This window comes from Eubalaena glacialis, chromosome 12 (genome assembly GCF_028564815.1).
Source record: "Eubalaena glacialis isolate mEubGla1 chromosome 12, mEubGla1.1.hap2.+ XY, whole genome shotgun sequence".
Lineage (NCBI taxonomy): Eukaryota > Metazoa > Chordata > Mammalia > Artiodactyla > Balaenidae > Eubalaena > Eubalaena glacialis.
In genome coordinates, this window is record NC_083727.1 from 22,896,328 (window position 1) to 22,915,227 (window position 18,900).

Below are 18,900 nucleotides of genomic sequence, written 5' to 3' on the forward strand. Positions count from 1 at the left end.
AGTGGGAAAGCTTCTAGTTTTCAATCTTGGTAGAGTTTTCTTCATGTTTCTTCTGCCTGAGATTTGCTTTCTTCAAATTCGAAAAATTTGGGGCCATTTTTTCTTCAAATATTTAAAAACCTTTTCCTTTCTTTCCTTCAGGGACCTAGTTACAGATATAGTGTGCTGATACTCTGTTCATTATTTTCAGTCTTTTTCTCTCTGTATTTCATTTCAGATAGCTCCTCTTACTATATTATCAAATTCTCTACCTTTTCTTCTCCAGTGTTTGATCTGCTGTTAATCCTGTAAAGTTTATTTTTCATCACAGACATTGTTTTTTTCTCAATATAAATTCAATATATTTATTTTTATATGCTCCATGTCTCTCCTTACATGCTAATGCTTTCCTCTTCCTCCTCAAAATCATGAAATAAGGTTTTGCTAACATTTTTAATGTCTTTATCTACTTATTATATCATCTGTGCCATTATTGGCTTAGTTTAAATTGACTGATTTTGTCCTTATTTTTGGTTGTGGTTTCCAACTTATTTGCATGAATTTGAAACAGCAAGAAATGTTTATATATAGTTCTGAAAAGCATTTGTTCAGTTTAAGGCAATGAAATGTATAATGTATATTTTATAAAAATTGAATGCCTTAGTACTAAAAATATATCCTTCAATTATATAGAAATCACATTTTCCCAGGCACTTTTATTTTCTGGGAACAGTGAGATACAATAGACTTTGAAGTCAAATATAATAAGCTTTAAAATGCAGTTTTTCTGATGTCTTTATAAAATTAAGAAAGTTATCTTGTCTCTATGAGTTTTGATTGTCTCATATGTAAAATTAAGATTCAAATACCTACTTCATAGAATATTTATAAATGTTAAATTAGACATGATGCTAAGGAATCTAATGTAGTGTATGACACATTGATTTCAAAAAAAAGTTTCTTCCTTCAATAGATATTTATCTCTGATGTATATTGATTCTATACAAATGTGACAACACGTGTACCTATATGTAACTTGGTGATATGTCTAAATAACACATACATAGTGACAATAACTTTATAACATATTTTAATAAACTATCAGGAAGGCCATCATTATTAACACGTTTATTATACTCTCCACTCCTACGAGCCCAAGCCTTTCAGTAAATGCATATGGATTCACTTGAAATGGAAAATATCAGTAATTCAGATGCCTTATTTCTACAATGCTAGGCAATTGGATATTTATTAATCCAGTTTTAGACTAGACATTTTTCTTATCTAAATCCTTAGCATCATCCAGACACAATCAGAAGAGAATACAGCTATGCATACAGCAATTTAGACTAAAATATGTTTTCATATAAAATAGATTAAAATGTATAGTTGCAGTTTGAAAGGCTGAGAGATTTCAGAATTTAGAAGATTGCTTTGTAGTTAATTTACTTTGCATAATGAGATTGGATGCTAAAAGTGAAAACTTAAATAACTTTGAAGATAAAATTCCTAGAGACATTTTCAACTTATATGTAATATTAATTGCCTTGATATCTATGATATATAAAGTTCATTAACACATATTCAAATGTATAAGCATTCTATTTAGCCAACCTCAATAACAGACTATTTTAAGTAATGAAATCCAAGAAGAGTATAATTAACACTTGTAATTGTGTTAGAAAAACATAAAATTGATTACAGTGCAAATGTTTACCTTGTCTAATTAAACTATGATAATTAAATGCTGTTCTTGGTCAGCAATATCTGAAAAAATTACTTAAATTTTACAAATGGCTTGGCACTTTTCATCAGCTTATGACTAGATCATTGTAGGCAGTCCTTGACCAATTTTCTTGTTATCATACAATTTTATCCTTTAACCAAGAATTAGCCAGATGTTTTTTCCTAATGTAAATAGTGCTATTTGGCTAACTTCAGAACTGTGCCACTCCTGAGAGGTTTATATTAGACTCAAACAGTGTTAATTTGGAGAGTTATTTTGTTCTTAGGGACATTCTATTTAAAACAATGTATCAGATATATATTGAGTATATACTTAGGGGTGGCATTGCTCGGTCATAGACGTGCGTATGTTCAGCCTTAATAGGTATTGTCAAGCAAGTTTCCAAAAGAAAAAAACTTGGAATTCACTTTGAAAAATTGTTAATTTCTGCTCAAGTTTAACATAATCATTGTGACCTAGCAAATCCACGTCTGGAATTCCAATGTGCACCAGAAGACAGGCACATGGATATTTACAGAAACATTATTCAAATTAGCTAAAGCTATAAAGAATCCAAATGTCAATCAACATTAGAAGGGATACCCGAACAGTGGTATATTTATACTGGAATAGTATACAGCAATGAAAAATACTACACACAAAAATGTGGGTGGATCTCACAGATATAATGTTGAGTAAAAGAAGCTGGACACAAGATTAAACATTTTATAATTTCATTTATATGATGCTCAAAAGCAGGCAAACTAACTTTAGATGATAAAAGGCAGAATGCATAGTGGTGACATTAGGGGATAGTGGTTAGATTGTAGATTCTGAATGGTGGTTAGACTGAACTTACATTTAAGAATTGTGTACCTTATGCATGCTATATTTTAATAATCTGTAAGTTAAAAAATAATATGCCAGCAGTAGGAAAGTTTCTATATTTGGAGTGAGAAAAGTGGATCAAGGAAGAAAAGTAGGGAGGGAATTCCATTCATTTACTTCCTCTTTTGTCACTCCTTTTCTTTCCTAAATTCAGTGCGAGAGCCTCAGGGACTCACCAGCTCAGCCCCCAAATCTTCAGAGGTTCACAGACTTCTGTCTGGGGCGCCTCTTACTCAGAGGCGGGTAAGAATAGATCTATATAGGGAGGCAGTGTGCGAGAGAGGACTCAGAGCCCCTCCAATCCAACACAATACAGCAGGAACTGCAGAAACAAGAGCGAAGCTGTGGGACCAGCAAAGTGCCAGCCGCCCCACGCTAGTTCCTAGCGTTTCAGCGGCGGTTCGCTGGACAGCGACAGGATGACGTCCTCCCCTCCCCGAGAAAGGTCTGGCAGGTATTTTAATTAATTCCAGAGGGATAAATCTTTGTCCACAAAAAGGCTGTTCTCCGCTATCTATAAGCGAGAACAAACCATTGAGGACTGGAACAAAGACTCAACTTTTTTTTTTTTTTTTTTTTTTTAATTCGGAGCCAGCAGGAGCCAATGTGCGTGCCCCTTCTAAAAGTGAAGGGCTGGAGCCTGCGGGCAGCCTTCTCACCCGGCCCGGTCCTCCTTGGGACAAGGCGGTGTGACGCGATCCCCGCGGGAGGTACACTTGGCAAGAGGGAAATCCATTAATCCCAAGAGTGCGTTGCACTTTTCAGGGCACCTGGGTGCATGAAAACTCCAGCGGACTCTCCTGGGAAAGAGACCATGGCCCCCGAGTCTCTTTCCAACCTCTCCCGGACCGCGGGCGTGAATCAGAGCGGTTTCGTTCCAGAGGTCTCCGAAAGGGATTTCCTACCCGTCCCGGACGGGACCACTGCGGAGTTCGTGATCCGCTGCGTGATCCCGTCCCTCTACCTGCTCATCATCACAGTGGGCTTGCTGGGCAACATCATGCTGGTGAAGATCTTCATCACCAACAGCGCCATGAGGAGCGTCCCCAACATCTTCATCTCTAACCTGGCCGCTGGGGACGTGCTGCTGCTGATCACCTGCGTCCCTGTGGATGCTTCCCGCTACTTCTTTGACGAGTGGATGTTCGGGAAGGTGGGCTGCAAACTCATCCCGGTGATCCAGCTCACCTCCGTGGGGGTGTCCGTGTTCACTCTCACTGCCCTCAGCGCCGACAGGTAAGGGCATAGGTAACGGTGGGTGGCCTAGAAAAGCAGTGGAGAGGGGCAAGGAGTGTACCTGGGGAGAGGAGGGAGAAAGGAAGGGCTGGGGGGAGGAGGGGAGAAGAGAGAGAGACTGTATCTAGGAATTAGAGTAAAAGGAGTTAAAATTGACTGATGTGACGCTTGAAAAATATATAAGAATATCATTATTTTAAAAATAGTTAAAATTGCATTAGTTTAAAAGTAGTTTCAAAATTGCATAGCCTAGCCTTCCCCTGCCCTCCACACACTCTAGGAATCTTTATTATCCATTTCACAGAAAAGCTATAAAGTGAATGTGCAACAATCTTGTAGAAGCTTTTTGTATGTCCCTAAAAGCTTAGAGGTGCACTTTTCCTTATTTGGTAGTTTAATAACCTGATAGGTAAGACTGTCTGTCTTAATATTAGGGAAATGTTTGATTTTGATTTTTTTTTCAAATAAGGAGAAACATCATTTACACTTACTAACTAAATTCTGCTATTTATTTGAAGCAAAAACAACTAGACTAGTACATGTTCTTCAGACATGACTTTATACATTCTTCTTGTTTTAATACCTCAAGTCAAGTGATATATATATTTTTTTTCCACAAACAGGTAGGTACTAAATTTTAGCATTAAAACAGTGCTGTAAAAATACATCTTTGATATCAAGTCTGCTTTCCACATATTATAAGGGTGGGAAATATCTATTATTCTACCTTGTAGATCAACTAGTTCAAATGTGTTATTTTTCAGGTGAGGATATTGAAGCCCAGGGAAGGTAAGTTCCCCTGGCAGAGCTGAGAGGAGAATCCAGTCCTGCTGACTCTTGGTCCAGTGCCACTATCCCAGGCTGTCTATAATCATGATTTTGGGCATTTCAGCAGACGGGATATCTGGATGGGGGTGGGGGGAAATGTATAATTAGGCATCATTGTATGGAGTCCTGGTCTAATTCCTTTAGCGGTGCGGTGTTGGCTTAAGTGATTTAAACAATTTAACTTGGATGATTAAGATGGTGTTCATGGCCCTCCTCTTTAATTTACATATTAAATTATTAATGAAAAATGAGTCCATCTAAATTTCCTGGTATTTGCAATAATACCCTTACTTCACTTTGGCATTGAGGAGTTAATCTTCATTGAAGGAAAGACAATGGAATGGAGTCGAGAGCAATTGTCTTTTTAAACTGAATACTATTGACTTTTTAGTTCCTGTAATATTCTTTCTAAAACCACAGTCCTACAAAAACGGGTGACTTTGGGTAAGTTATGCACCTCATTTTGTTTCTATGACACAATTTCTATTATCTTTTAAAAAGTTTTTTTGTATTCCATAATTAAAATGTGACTTTTTAGTTTAGTTGCCCTTCTTTATGGGGCCCATTTTAATTAGAAAGTTAAAAAAATTCTATTTAATGATTAGAATAAAACTTAATGAAGAGCTATCACTATAATAGTTAAAATTATTCTCATTATGCTTTCATTTTTAAAGGTGATATTCGTAGCAAGACCCAGGGCTTGAGTTTATTTCATACTACTTTTCTCAATCTATTTTCATGGAGATTGGTAAATTGGCTCTTACCAAGGTCAGATAAAATGCTATTTATATATTTACTGACTTTTTCAGTTTATGTGTATCACGTACTTCGTAAACACAGCACGGATACTTTAATAACAATGATAAGGAAAGATGGGTTGTGTCTTCTACTTGGTCCAGAGCCTACTCTTGCCTCTCAGTGTGCATTTTGGAAATTTAAATCAAGGAACTGGAATTACTAGTGATGAAATTACACATTACATTCCAATATTCACTTAAAATTGTTTGGAAATGTTTTGTTATATGTTGTCTACACTTCTATTTTTCTTCTAGAACATAGTAATCAAGTGTTGATTAGTGCTTAATCTCACACTTCATCTCACTAAACATTTTGATTTCTTGTGGATTTGGAAACAAGTATAAGACTAATTGCACTTAGTACTGTGCTAAGTTCTTTTGTGTGAGTTTTTTATCCTCACAACACTATGAAACAAGCACTATAATTATTACCATTTTAAAGTGAAGAAAACTAAGGCTTGAAATTAAGCAACATTTTCATGATCTCACGGTGATGGAGACATCATCTGAACCCAATTCAAAACCTGGACTCTGTACCATTAAGCCGCATTATTACTTTCCCAGGTATAAGAAATTCCTGATGGCTTTTCTTATTTAAAGGCAGACTGAAAAGTTAAGTTTAAAACAAAGCACCCCAGAGTAAAAACAGAAAAATGATTGCAAAAGCTGATTCATTAGATTCAATAGGATGAAAGAATCTTGTAAAATGCAGCTGCAAATAAAAGAAACACCTTGAATTTAAAATAAAGTAGTTGTAGCAATGGAAAAGTAAAAGCAAGGACCCACAAAAACTTCCTATTAGAGTTTTTAAACAACAAATTCAATTGTTTGTTAAACCAAATATCCTATCTTCATGTGATGGCTTAAATATCTTTGCCTAAGAAAATAAAGGTAGAGAGTTTAGAGACAGAATTACAATAATGTAGAAAAAGAAACAGGAAGATAATTAGATTTTGGAAAGCATATCACAATGTGAAGTGGAGACTTAAATGTTACATATGATTGATGACAGCACTACTGGACAGTAGAGACTTGAAACAAACACAATATTTGTGAATCTATCTTGAGGTTTGAATCTCCTTGTTTGATATGGCCAAAGGGTGGTACAGGTGACACTTTTTGGTAATTGTGATTATTAATTCTTGACATTCCATACTTTTTTGAGGAGCTTCAGCTGATACATCCTTAGGAAAGATCATTTGTGTCCCCTGTAGATGTGCCTCAGAGGCTTATCATAACGAGAATGGGAGGAGGAGAGACAGTGAATGATCTGAAATGGTGATAGTGGTGCTCTAAGTTAATTTTTACTTTTATCTTGGTGAATTTTTTTATTACTATTTTGAAAATATACTTCTTTTTCTTGCTTACATTAAATAGCTGCCTAAAAGTATTTGCATATTCTCTGTTGTATCATGTTTCTAACAGTTTTACACACACACACTTACACACACACATTCCCACCCCCTACTGTTGGGACATGTGTGCTGTGATACCGTGTAGGAGGGTCCTTATAAGCCCTACTTTTCTTATGGTTGCCATTTTCATATCTCCTTCATTATCTATTATAATAGCTGTATTTCCAAACTTAGAATATTATTTCTTTGATTCTTGAAGACCTTTTGGTGTCTAAAAACCCGTAATTAAAATGCAAGGAGCTTTAAAGAATTTCTCCTTTTTCCTTTACAGGAAAAAATTTTCACAGATTCCTAGAGCTAAATTATAAACTTTTAATTTTATATATTTACAAAGGTAAAACTAGGTATCAACTTCTTATTTTGCTTTTTATAAAACTGTTAACTAAAATGCATTTCTAAGTTAAATTTTAAAAATCTGTAAGACAATGAAAATGAAATTAATATTAATTTAATGTACCAGGTTATGTTGTTTTTCTGATACTAAACAGCCAATGTTGGATTAAATGCAAAAATAATAGTGCACCAAATCTAATGTGCTCATGTATTTATAATTTCAAGCTTTTGTTTGCTAGTTAGGATAATCTTATTTAATTCCATAACTGAGCTAGTTCCCTTAACTGTGAACCTTGAATTGTTAACATTATTTGGATATTATACCTATGCAAACAGTTTTCTTTGGTATAATTATTTATTAAAGTATTGAAACATATCAAATGTGGCCCCTGGGTCTAACACTCCCTAGGACTTATGAAGTGTTTTCATCAGTCTTTGTCCAGTGGTGAGAGGGAGTGCCGTTATCTGTTTGCTGGTTTCTCACCAAAACTCCTGACTGAAGCTCAGATCTGGTTAACCACCTGGCTGTGATTGGAGATACTTTCTCCTTTGGTCCATAGCCCTGGACAGTACCCTGAGAAGGCCTTGCCTCTCAGTGGATGCTGAGATTGGTGCTCAGAGTGTGCTTCTAAGCTCTTTTGGGGAGAGTTCTGATTGACCATGCATACCCAAGAAAATCACCCGCACTCACCCTACAGATAACCAACCCATGTTACCAGAATGGTGACTTATTTATTTTCAACTTGTTCCAAAAGAATTTAAGGCAGTTTAAAAATAAAGATACAAACAGCCTACAATAGGAATTAAAAAAGGGAGGAAAACCAGCCATAGGGAAAATAAAAGGTGAAAAATATAAGGTGACCCATACTTTGACAAAATTTGACCCATCCATTTGTCTGAGAGCTTTCTAGCTGCCAATTCAAAAAGGAAAATTTGTTTTGCATAACAAGTGCTCAGTTGTTATTTTTACATAACCATAGAGACAGGATGAATTGTAATCTGCACAATGTACTAGTTTTTAATTTGAAAAATAAACTCAATAAATCTTCAATAAATCATATTTCTTTTCCTCATTAGTCTCAAGTACTTCTAGATTATTTCCCTTTCCTTTCTCCTTAGAAGGAATCTCACATATTGAGTTGGAGAGATGCTGTATAATTCTCACAATATTCCCACTATTGCCATAATTTATATATTACTTTACAGTTTCTGAAGATTATTTATCCAGCTCAATCTGAAACCTTTGGGACACACTATAAATAAGGAAGGAACACACCAGGTTGATAGGATCCTATTGTCTCCTTGAATACTGAGCAGAGAGAGACCCAAAGAAGAGAAGGGACACTAGTAACTGGTGGGGCAACCAGCCGCTCAGCGCATTGCGTCACTGCTCTGCCCGTCGCACTGTTCCACGTTACCACATATCAGACAAGTCTCTCATTTAACCATTTATGCTGGTTCTATGTGTCTACTTCTCTGTGGAAACAAGGCCCTTCTAAGATATACCTTTCAGTCTTTTGCCTGCAGTGATGCATTTAAGTAGTGACATCTGTTCTGGCTGAGCCATGAGGTTAGAGAGTGAAGTTCAACACTTTCCTTATTGTTAGTTGTCACAAGCAGTACACTTCTCATTTGTGTATTTCAAAACCCAAAATAACAATTTACTCTGGTCCTTCCAATTACTGATCGCTCAGGAGGGTTTGACCAATTTCCAAGGTCTTTAATAATTTTAATTACATTTTTTATTTGCTCATTCTTAACAAGTTCTTAGTTAAAAGTTTTTAGTTAGCCCTTAGTTGTTTATTAATTGCATTTTTGGAAAAATTGATGCTGATATGAAGTGTAGAGGATTTTCTTCTGGAAAGAGTTTATCCAATATTTAGCACAAGATAAATAGTAATATGCTATACTTGTATATTTTCAGTGCATTATTATTTTTACTTTTGAATCAATGTATAGGTTTAAACAATATTTTATGTAACCGTTAGATTATCTTCAGCTCTTTGGAGAACCCCACCTACATCCCAAATGTACTGACAACCTGGCATTTGGAAAATTCATTTATTTTCTATGCAAAAGGACACAAGTCTTCATTAAATTTCCCTTTTTATTGCTTGCTATTATTTTCTGTTCTTTTATCCTTATTTATTTCCATTTGACCAAGGTTATTTTCAGTTTCAATCCATGCTCTAAATATTAAGATATTGCTGGCTTCAAACTTAATGAGCTGTTTCTTAACTCATTGTTTTAATTATTGATACAAAATATTAAATGTCATTAGAGCCATAATCTACTCCTCATGAACACTACTGATTTATTAAGGTTCTGGGCAGTAGTTTCTATTTTCAGTTATTCATAGGTCTTCATGGGGAGCAAAAATAAACACTAAACTTTTACTTCTTCCTAGCACTTCCCTTGATTCATCTATTTGTCATTAAGTTTTTATTTTTTCTTGTGGAGATTTTCATTAAGAATATTTTTTCAACTTCCAATGTAGACCTTCTTCTCTACTTTCTTTTATTATTTGTGGAGATTTGGGGGAACTCTTTTGAAAATTAAAACTTTAAGGATTGTGATTTAATTCAAATTAATTTTTGGAAAAGGACCACATTTTCTGAGAGAACCAAACATAAAACATCTCATTAGGAATCAGTTTTGGATTATGAAAGGACAACCTAGAGTTGATTATAGACATTTATATAGAGTCTGTGAAAATTCAGTTTTTAGAGATAACTTAAAAAAATATGAAATGTTATTTGCTAGCACTGTTGAGGCTTAGTTTGTCCACCGTAAAAACGTCTTTCCTGTTAAAAATACTATTGACTTTAAAAGGACAAGGAGGTCAAATGTCTAAAAATAGATAGATTAGATAAAGCATTTGATTCTTCAGTTGCTTTGATTCTTCATATTCTCTGCAATGTGCTATCGTTGAAAAAAATATAGAATCTGTAGGCACAAGATGTAGGTGTGAATCCTGAATCATCTGCTAACTGGCTCTGTGATCATTTGAACATAATTTAATCCCTTAGTTTTGATGAGTTTTTCTGCAAAATGGGTACACTAATCAGTTGTACTGCACAGAATTATTTTATCAAATGAAACAATTCATATGAAAGCATTTGAAAAATGTGGGTTGCTGTGTAACTACTTCTACTGTATTACCTATGTGTCAGATGACAAATGACTCATTAATTCAAATCAATATTTACTCACACATGCAGTTAATTATCAGGATACAGGCATTGAAGTGGAAAGCAAAATGAGCTTATTGTAAAATTATAAAGATGATCTCTCTGCCTTCTATAGTCTTCCTTCAATTCTTTTAATCATAGACTGGCTAGTTCCAACATGTTGCCTTCATCAACATGACTTGTCATTGTCATTCTCCTTATTAAACATTCATGTCATTTAAGTCATACATTTTAATGGGTTAAAAACAAAGTGATTTTTTTTGAGGAAAGAACAAATAAAATTTCTGACCCTTCTGTAATTGGATCCAGTATTTTTCAGCTTTTCCAAAGTGACATCCCACATTTTACATTAATTTTAAATGGCTATTTACAGTATTAGACATTTTATTGTATGAAAAAACGTATTTTTAAATTAAAATTTTAGTAATTTCATTCAGAATAAGTTTTGCTGTGGATTAATACTCTTAAAACATTTGAACATTATTTAATCCCTTAGCCTCATTGAGTTTTTCTGTAAAATGGATACACTAATCAGTTTTACTGCACAGGATTATTTTATCAAATGAAACAAGTAATGTGAAAGCATTTTTAAACTGTGGGTATCAATACTCTTAAAACATGATGTGACATGTACAGCAGAAACTAACACTACATTGTAAAGCAACTATACTCCAATAAAAATTAAAAAACAGAAACATGATGTGACATACTGTAAAGGGTAGGCAACTGAATCTTCAAACACCAAGCTTCTGCTGGATTCCGGTTACTCTCCACCCATTGCACTAGAAAACCTCACGTTGTGGAAAGATGCTCACTGCAGAAGTCAGTCTTGAAAGGTGGTTTCTAAACCTGGCTTATGTTCAGAATCCCTTGAAAACCTTACAAAATGCAGAATCTCACATTTTACATCCTAGAGACTCTGCACCAGTAAATCTAGGGAGAAACCTAATACTCTCTGTCTTTTGTCAGTTCTCTGGGTGATTCTGAAGATTGATCCAGCTTGGATATCACTAGACTAGACTGTGTCTTCATCTTCCACTTCCATTCTCACCTCGACCTATTATGCAACTACCTCCATTCTCTTACCAAAACTGCTCATAATACGTGATCTCCTTGTTGCTTAGACCACATTTCCTTATTAGTTCAACAGACATTCATTCAGAACCTACTGTGGGTCAGGCATTGTGTTATGTTCTTTAGATACAACAGCAAACAAGACACAGGATCTGGTTTCAAGGAGTTTTCTCTTTACTTTTAGAGTATTGGACATAGAGGTCTATACTTCTTTTTTGAAATTTTCTCTCTCTCTTGCTTCCACAATACCCTTCTCTGCTTCTGTTTGTCAGATTGTTCACATTTAGACTCCTTGTTGGTCTCTGATAAATAAAAGTCTGAAAAAGAAAAAAAAAAAGGATGGGTAGTGTAACTAGAAAGGTTTGCAGAGATGTGTCAATGGAGATTTTGAGATATTGCAATGAATTTGTATGAGCTAAAAATGATCTAATTTTCTCTATATATTTTGTGATATGGTTCAATTTAATTATCTCTTCACATTAAATTTAGACTGTACACAGATATGATAAGCAAGATTTAAAACAGGAATTAATGAAGAAGCATATCTATTTATTGATATTTAATATGTGAATCATGATTATGCTCTCTTTATAAGTCTTTTTGTTGGCTATTGTCTAGTTTTCAGTTAGGGATATCTTTCCAATACTATCTGAAAGAAAAATTCCAGCTTTTTAAACCTACCTATTAACACTACTATATTCAATGAGATAGTTTTTACACTGAGGGACTGTTTCATCCTTAATTTTTTCACGAATATTTGAAGGAAGCATGACTAAACATGTTCATGTTAATTTGAATTGTACTGTTTTACATTTTGCTTCTTATCCTTTTAAAGATGCAAATAAAACATTGATTGGTGTATAACCTATTCTCTGACAATTGGAAGCTATGTTTTAGTACTAACGATGACACTTCAGTAATCTGTTGTTTTAAACTACAATTTCTGGCTTTATAGAATTTGTAGTCCACCCCTATCAGCCACATGTATATTATTTAGGGGAAGATCCATGAGGTCCATTTTCCCTTTCTTGCAGGGAGTGGCTAAGAATCATTCCTGTTGAAAGGCCTTCTCTATCCATGTCTTGTGCTCCCACTAGGCTTCTTACTTCTAAACCAAGAGTTCTGGATCTGTTGCTAGCTCTACTTTGGCAATCTTATCAGAATGAGAGAGTTATAACTTCCATTCCTATCTGAAGTTTCCCCAACATCCTTTGTAGTTGTAGTGCTTTTGCAATAGCATATGCTTCAACGTGGGGTGAGAGTGAGGGTAGGGAGTGACGTTTTTCTCCTCCTTTTTAAATCCATGAAGGAAAGTTCAGAATATTCTTTGTTGATTCTGACTAACAAGGAAGGCTAGTCAACCAATTTGTGGTGATCAGCAGTCCCCCAAATCTCTCTGTTCTTTCCCTTCCTCTTCCACATACAAAAGAATTTATAGTTAGCTTTTTGGTAATTTGATCTTAAATATGAATTGGAAGGCAGCAAATCTCTAATTTTTGAGGCAAGATTCTAGCATAAAGAGACCAAAGAAACAAAAAAATCTTGGAACTATTCTAGAAAGAGAAGGAAATTAAACATCTTTTTGTCTTAGTTCCATAGATACATAACAAGAATATACATCCCTAATGTAAGAATAAGGTCTATGCAAAGGAATGACTTGAAAACTAGAAAGAATTTCTAGGAATTATAAATATGATAGCAGAAATAAAAATTCAGAATGAAGAATGGAAGTTAAAGCTAATAAAATACCTCAGAAAGTAAAACCAAAAAAAGGTGACGATGAGCTTGATAAAGTGAAAAACTAAGAAAGAAGTAGTACTGAGATTCAAGCACCAGGGCTCCAATTATTCATGAAGGTGGTAAAAAGAAAATTTAGAGAAAAAATAAATTCAGGTACTTGGAAAATCATGCAAATGAAAAAAATGACCATGTAGCAACTCTGGGAAAGTCAGAGATATGTATAAGAAAGAAAACGTCATCATAATATACTACTTAACTCTGCAGTGAGCAATATTTGTTTAGCCATAGTAATATTGTATTGGCTATTTTGTAAATATTTAATATATCTTACTAAATCAGGAAGTTAGGAATGAAGGAAATAAAGGTAGTATAAGAGAAAAAAATCTTCAATTACCATAATTGGATGTCAAGAGCTAATGTCTATAATATTTAATTCAAGAGACAATGGCAGAAGTACATTTCTTAGACATAAGGAAGTAATGATTTGAAATTTGTTTTAACTCAGGAGGGAGACCTGAGATGGAACGAGAGACTTCTACTTTTCTTTTTAGGACTCTCAGTGCTCTCTGATTTAAAAAACAAACCAACCTCTTTGAATTTATTCATCTGATAAAAAGTTTAGAAAAGCAGAAAAAATAGCTCATTCTAGTTACTGATTGTAATTCATTCAGCTTCTCAAGTACATGCAATTAAGCAGAATAGGAGAAAGGAACTCATGCCTGTTAAGTTCTGCCATGTGCGAAGTCTGGGTAAAATGCATTATGCTTGCAACTTTATTTAATTTGGGGTGGAAGCCGCTTGCTGTTTGCTTTGCTTTAATTTCTATATGTTTCTTGGGAAGACCCTGTAGATGAAAATGTGAACTATATTTCTCCTGTTGAGGGTCTGGGAATGACACTTGGTGCAAGTCAAGAAGGAGAAAGAGAGGCTCCCCTCGGAAAGGTATTGAGGCTGGGGGCTGCTCCTCTCCCGTGGGCAATGAGACACATCTTTACAGAACCTCAGAAGGAGACTTTATCTGCTTGTTATGTAGCTTGAAATATTCTGAATTTTTAGAATATCAGACTAATTCAAATGTAAATAAGGAGAAGGTACAGGGTCATGGCATGGTTAATATCTGCTAGGTGCCAGGCATTGTAATAGGTGTTCTATACAGTTTTTCTAATCACAAAACTTTGAGGGTGGTGTTTTTATACCCACCTTACAGATGAAGAAAAACATCTTAAGTGATTTTCCAAAGGATATCAGAGATGAGATAACAGTGCAGACTTGTCTGACTAAAATCGCTTTCTGTTGTATCTTGTTAACCTCCTAGGTATACTGTAACCTGAAATACTTTTAAAGACAGATATAAGTAATTTGAGGTTTACATACAATTTTGCTCGGTTTGTATTTTTATTACCTTGCTTAATAGTCATGTGTAATTGAATGAGGTGTAGAGGCTTGGATTGTTTAAGCCATTGTGTCCTGGAGTGTGGTTCATTTACCACTATGATGGTGTTAGGTGGGAGGAGAGAAGACTGCGTGAGGTCTTGACATTAAAGAAATTTGAACTGTAAAGACAGAATGTTATTCCATTTTCAGTTCTTTTCGTCCTTATGACTGAATTAGGGAGAAAATCCCAGTCTGGATTAGTCTCTAAGATTTCTTAATGTCCTTAGGAAAAAAAAAGTAGGAGACCTAGCCTCAGAAGCTCTAGAAGAGTATCCAGGTAAATTTTAACAATACTATTTTGTGAATATTTTATATTTTATGGTTATTGCATATTATAGCAATTTCAGTAGTAATAGATTTTTTGGAAATAAAAGTATTTAAATAAAAATATTCAATATACAATGATACTTGTAGTACGTGTAGATTTAGAAAATACTTGTGAAGGAGGTAAGCAAATTACTGCAATTTGGGAAATGACAATTTAAAATATTTGCTTTTCTCTTCATGTCTTCTGTGCTAATAAGCAGTGGAATGACTTGTAGACAGAGAGACAGCAAGGATCTTAGTTATTCCACACACTACGTAACGGCCTGGGGATAAAGGGGTGTTGGCACCTCTCTTTTAGTAAGATCTCTCTCTCTCTTTTCCTTTCTCTTTTTAATTTTTCTTTCTTAAGAGAGTAATTTGAAATGTATTATCTGCCCAGGTACAGAGCCATTGTAAACCCCATGGATATCCAGACATCAGGGGCGGTGCTGTGGACCTGTGTGAAGGCCGTGGGTATCTGGGTGGTCTCGGTGCTGTTGGCTGTTCCAGAAGCCGTGTTTTCCCAAGTGGCGCACATCGGTGGCTTGGATAACGGCAGCTTCACGGCGTGTATACCCTACCCTCAGACTGATGAATTACATCCAAAGATTCATTCAGTGCTCATCTTCTTGGTCTACTTCCTTATACCACTTGTTATTATTAGCATTTATTATTATCATATTGCGAGGACCTTAATTAAAAGTGCACGTAATCTTCCGGGAGAATACAATGAACATACCAAAAAACAGGTAAGCTCGGTAAGTGTGTGTGTTGGGGGCAAGCTGGTCAGAAGCAGTAAGTGCTATTTTGAGTTCTATTTCATGGGCTTTCAATATCAGGAATGATTAGAACAGTCAGAAGGGCACTGGGACACGCACTAGCCTGAACTAGAAGGGATGTTGGAGGTTCTCTAATATGTGGCCATGTGTTAGCTCTAAAAGCCCACTGAGGTCCAGCTTATCTGACATCTGGGCCTAGGCTCATTTGAAATTAATGTCTCTGGTGGCTTTTCTTTATGTGCAAATGTTTATGCAAAGAAACACATAACAAACCAGAAAAGAATTTCACATTATAAGTATATATTTATTCAATTATTTTTTCTTCTCCCATTAGGTCACTAAAGATGACAGAAAGTCTGGGGGAAGGACGCATCAGGAAAGGACTGTAGGACACTGCTGGGTCTGGGGATGAGGTTTGGCTAAGATGCCAAAATGAGAGCCTGGGAACAGAGGGCAGCAGAGCAATAGTGCGAGTGATCAGAGGTGGGCTGGTGCTGAAGTAGGAGTTGGTCTAATTCAACTTTATAGCTTTTCCGATAAATAAATATTATATACTAATTTTAAAACTACGACCTGCACCTTATGTACTTTTTCTTCTCTAAAGAATACATAGTACTAATGTAAGGTAAAACCAGTTGCGTTAATCTACAAAAAGATGGAAATAGTGCAGTTATGGGACAGTTTCAAGTTGTACATTTGTCCACTCCTAGTGAGGAACTTCTTCCAAAGGGTTCTGTAGGTACGGGGAGGTCATGGGTGCCTGCTCCCCAGTTTGAATGAAAATGAGTTGAATCACAGATAATTAAAATCTGATGGGCTGTAGATGGAGGCACAGGCTGGGGCTTTGGGCACTCAATCTGGTTAAGGTTTTTCTGTGCAGATGGTGACCTCTATTTATTGATGTCCATAAACATCAGTGATCCACATCTGCTTTAAAGGCTTAAAAAATAACCAGTCATTAAAGTAATTATTAGAAAAAGTAATATATTTATTACCTCAATACCTGGCATCATTGAAGCAAAAATGTCTGGGTCACAGGCTCACTGTACTTTCCCCTTTATGTACAATCCTTTTATTCAGAGCCCTGTGATCCAATTTGTATCTCAGTTTGGGTATCTGAGTTTTGCTTTGGTTTCTAAAGTTGAGTTCCTCTGACCGTCCCCACCTCCACTTTTTTGTGTTTCAGTGGCCTTAGTTCTGACTTTTGTGTGTGTGTGTGTGTGTATGTGAATTTCCCTATTGGGACTTATAAACTCTGGCTGGGTAACTGGGCTTGACATCTGCCAAGAAGTAATCTCAATGCTAACAGCCTACCTATACATTTGAATCTCCAAGTATAGACTGCTGTGAAATTCCTGCACCTACGCTCCACCTGCTAGGGAGGACTATGCTTAGTAATATAAATTTCACATCCACCTCATTTATAAGGCCAAGTTGCCTAATTTATGCCACTGGGATGCATCTGGAGCACCACATTCTGCTTCTTGAACTAGATTCCTTTTCACTTGCACCTGTGTTTACTGTCACCATTCACTACTACTTACTCCCCAGTGTCAGATCGGTTTCAATCCTAAACCTTTCCAGACTTCTCTGGTATATTCTAGTTAACTACCAATAGTTTTCGCTCAGAAAATATGTTGTCTACTATAAATATCTTGGGAAATTATCTTTTCACTTTCATGTTGCCTTATTTAAATATTCAAACAAATTAGACAAATGTGAGCTAAACTTTGGACTCTAGATGTTAGGAAATGATTTTTAGATTTAAAAAGATTAATGTCCCACATTTGAATTTTGTCTATTTATCACATTCCTGAAGACCTTCTTATAAAACAGTAAACATAGGAGGTGAATTTTATGAAAAGATAGAAAATGTTTTTATTTTTATTTTAAGGTTAGGCAGCCTAACATAGTAATGTTTATAGAAATGACAATTAGGTCAGATTCTTTTGATTTATGAGAGTCAGGAGTTTAAATTAAATCTCAAGGTTTTTTTTTTTTTTGTGGATAAGGGTTTTAAAAAAGTCATGCCCTTTTTCAATAGATCAGTATTTCTTATTTAAAATAGTCTGATTTAAAAATTTTCTAAGCTTGAATATATTCTGTGGTTTATTAATTCAATGGATTTAATACAAACAAATGATTTATATTTATAGTGATCACAATAAGACTTTAAGCAAAAGAAAAAGAGTTAAAAATAAGAAATTTTTCAAGATCACAGTTTTAACATGAAGACATACCCATTTATAAACTGTCAAATATTTTAAAGTGAAATTAGTATAGTGACCAAAATAGGCTTCATCAAATTGTTAAAATCGTTACTTTGACTAGGAAAATCCTTTTTGTGATTTTGGATGCATTTGCATGCTGTTTTACATCTTTCGTACCATGATGTGTTTTAGAATGTGGCTGCCTCCGTTTTCATTTTAATCAGTGGGACTATTTCCTTATATTTGCAGATGGAAACACGGAAACGCCTGGCCAAAATTGTGCTGGTCTTTGTGTGTTGCTTTGTCTTCTGCTGGTTTCCAAATCACATCCTTTACATGTATAGGTCTTTCAACTATAATGAGATTGACCCATCTCTAGGCCACATGATTGTCACCTTAGTGGCCCGGGTTCTGAGCTTTTGCAGTTCTTGTGTCAATCCATTTGCTCTTTATCTGCTCAGTGAAAGCTTCAGGAGGCACTTCAATAGCCAGCTCTGTTGTGGAAGGAAGTCCTATCGAGAGACTACCAAGTCCTATCAAGCACCTACCTACTCAGCTCCTCCGCAGTGTGCGTGACATCCCTGAAAAAAAATTCTAAGAACATGGTGACCAAATCTGTATTACTTAGTGGGCACAATGTGAAGCAGGAAATGGCACTGTGATTTTGGCCATTCAACTCACTACCTGAAAAGAACTTACTCTCGTATCTCTATTGAGTAAAGCAAAACTAAACAACTTTTTTTCTTACTATATCTCAGCTAATTCATTAAACAGTTTTCATGATTGACTCAGAAAAGGCAAGTCAAACAGAGTTACCATTTTTCACTGAACAAGACTTTAAATGACATTAAAAATATATGTATTACTCACATTAAAAGTGATTCAAAAAGCAATATATGTGTATTGCTCTATGTGTATAAGTCAATATTGCTTCAATATTGAAGTTGTTCCTAGAGCCAACCTA

General features: G+C 35.2%; 1 protein-coding gene across 1 annotated transcript in view; it reads left to right on the forward strand.

Moving 5' to 3' along the window:
- Nucleotides 1-18,598, forward strand: part of NMBR (neuromedin B receptor) — a 40,031-nt gene extending 21,433 nt beyond the window's left edge. The window contains 4 exon segments of the mRNA XM_061207449.1: nucleotides 3,359-3,829; nucleotides 15,348-15,696; nucleotides 18,186-18,461; nucleotides 18,464-18,598. Of these exon segments, the coding sequence (XP_061063432.1) occupies nucleotides 3,372-3,829; nucleotides 15,348-15,696; nucleotides 18,186-18,461; nucleotides 18,464-18,598 (1,218 nt within the window). The 5' untranslated portion in view covers nucleotides 3,359-3,371.
- The last annotated feature ends 302 nt before the right edge of the window (nucleotides 18,599-18,900 follow it).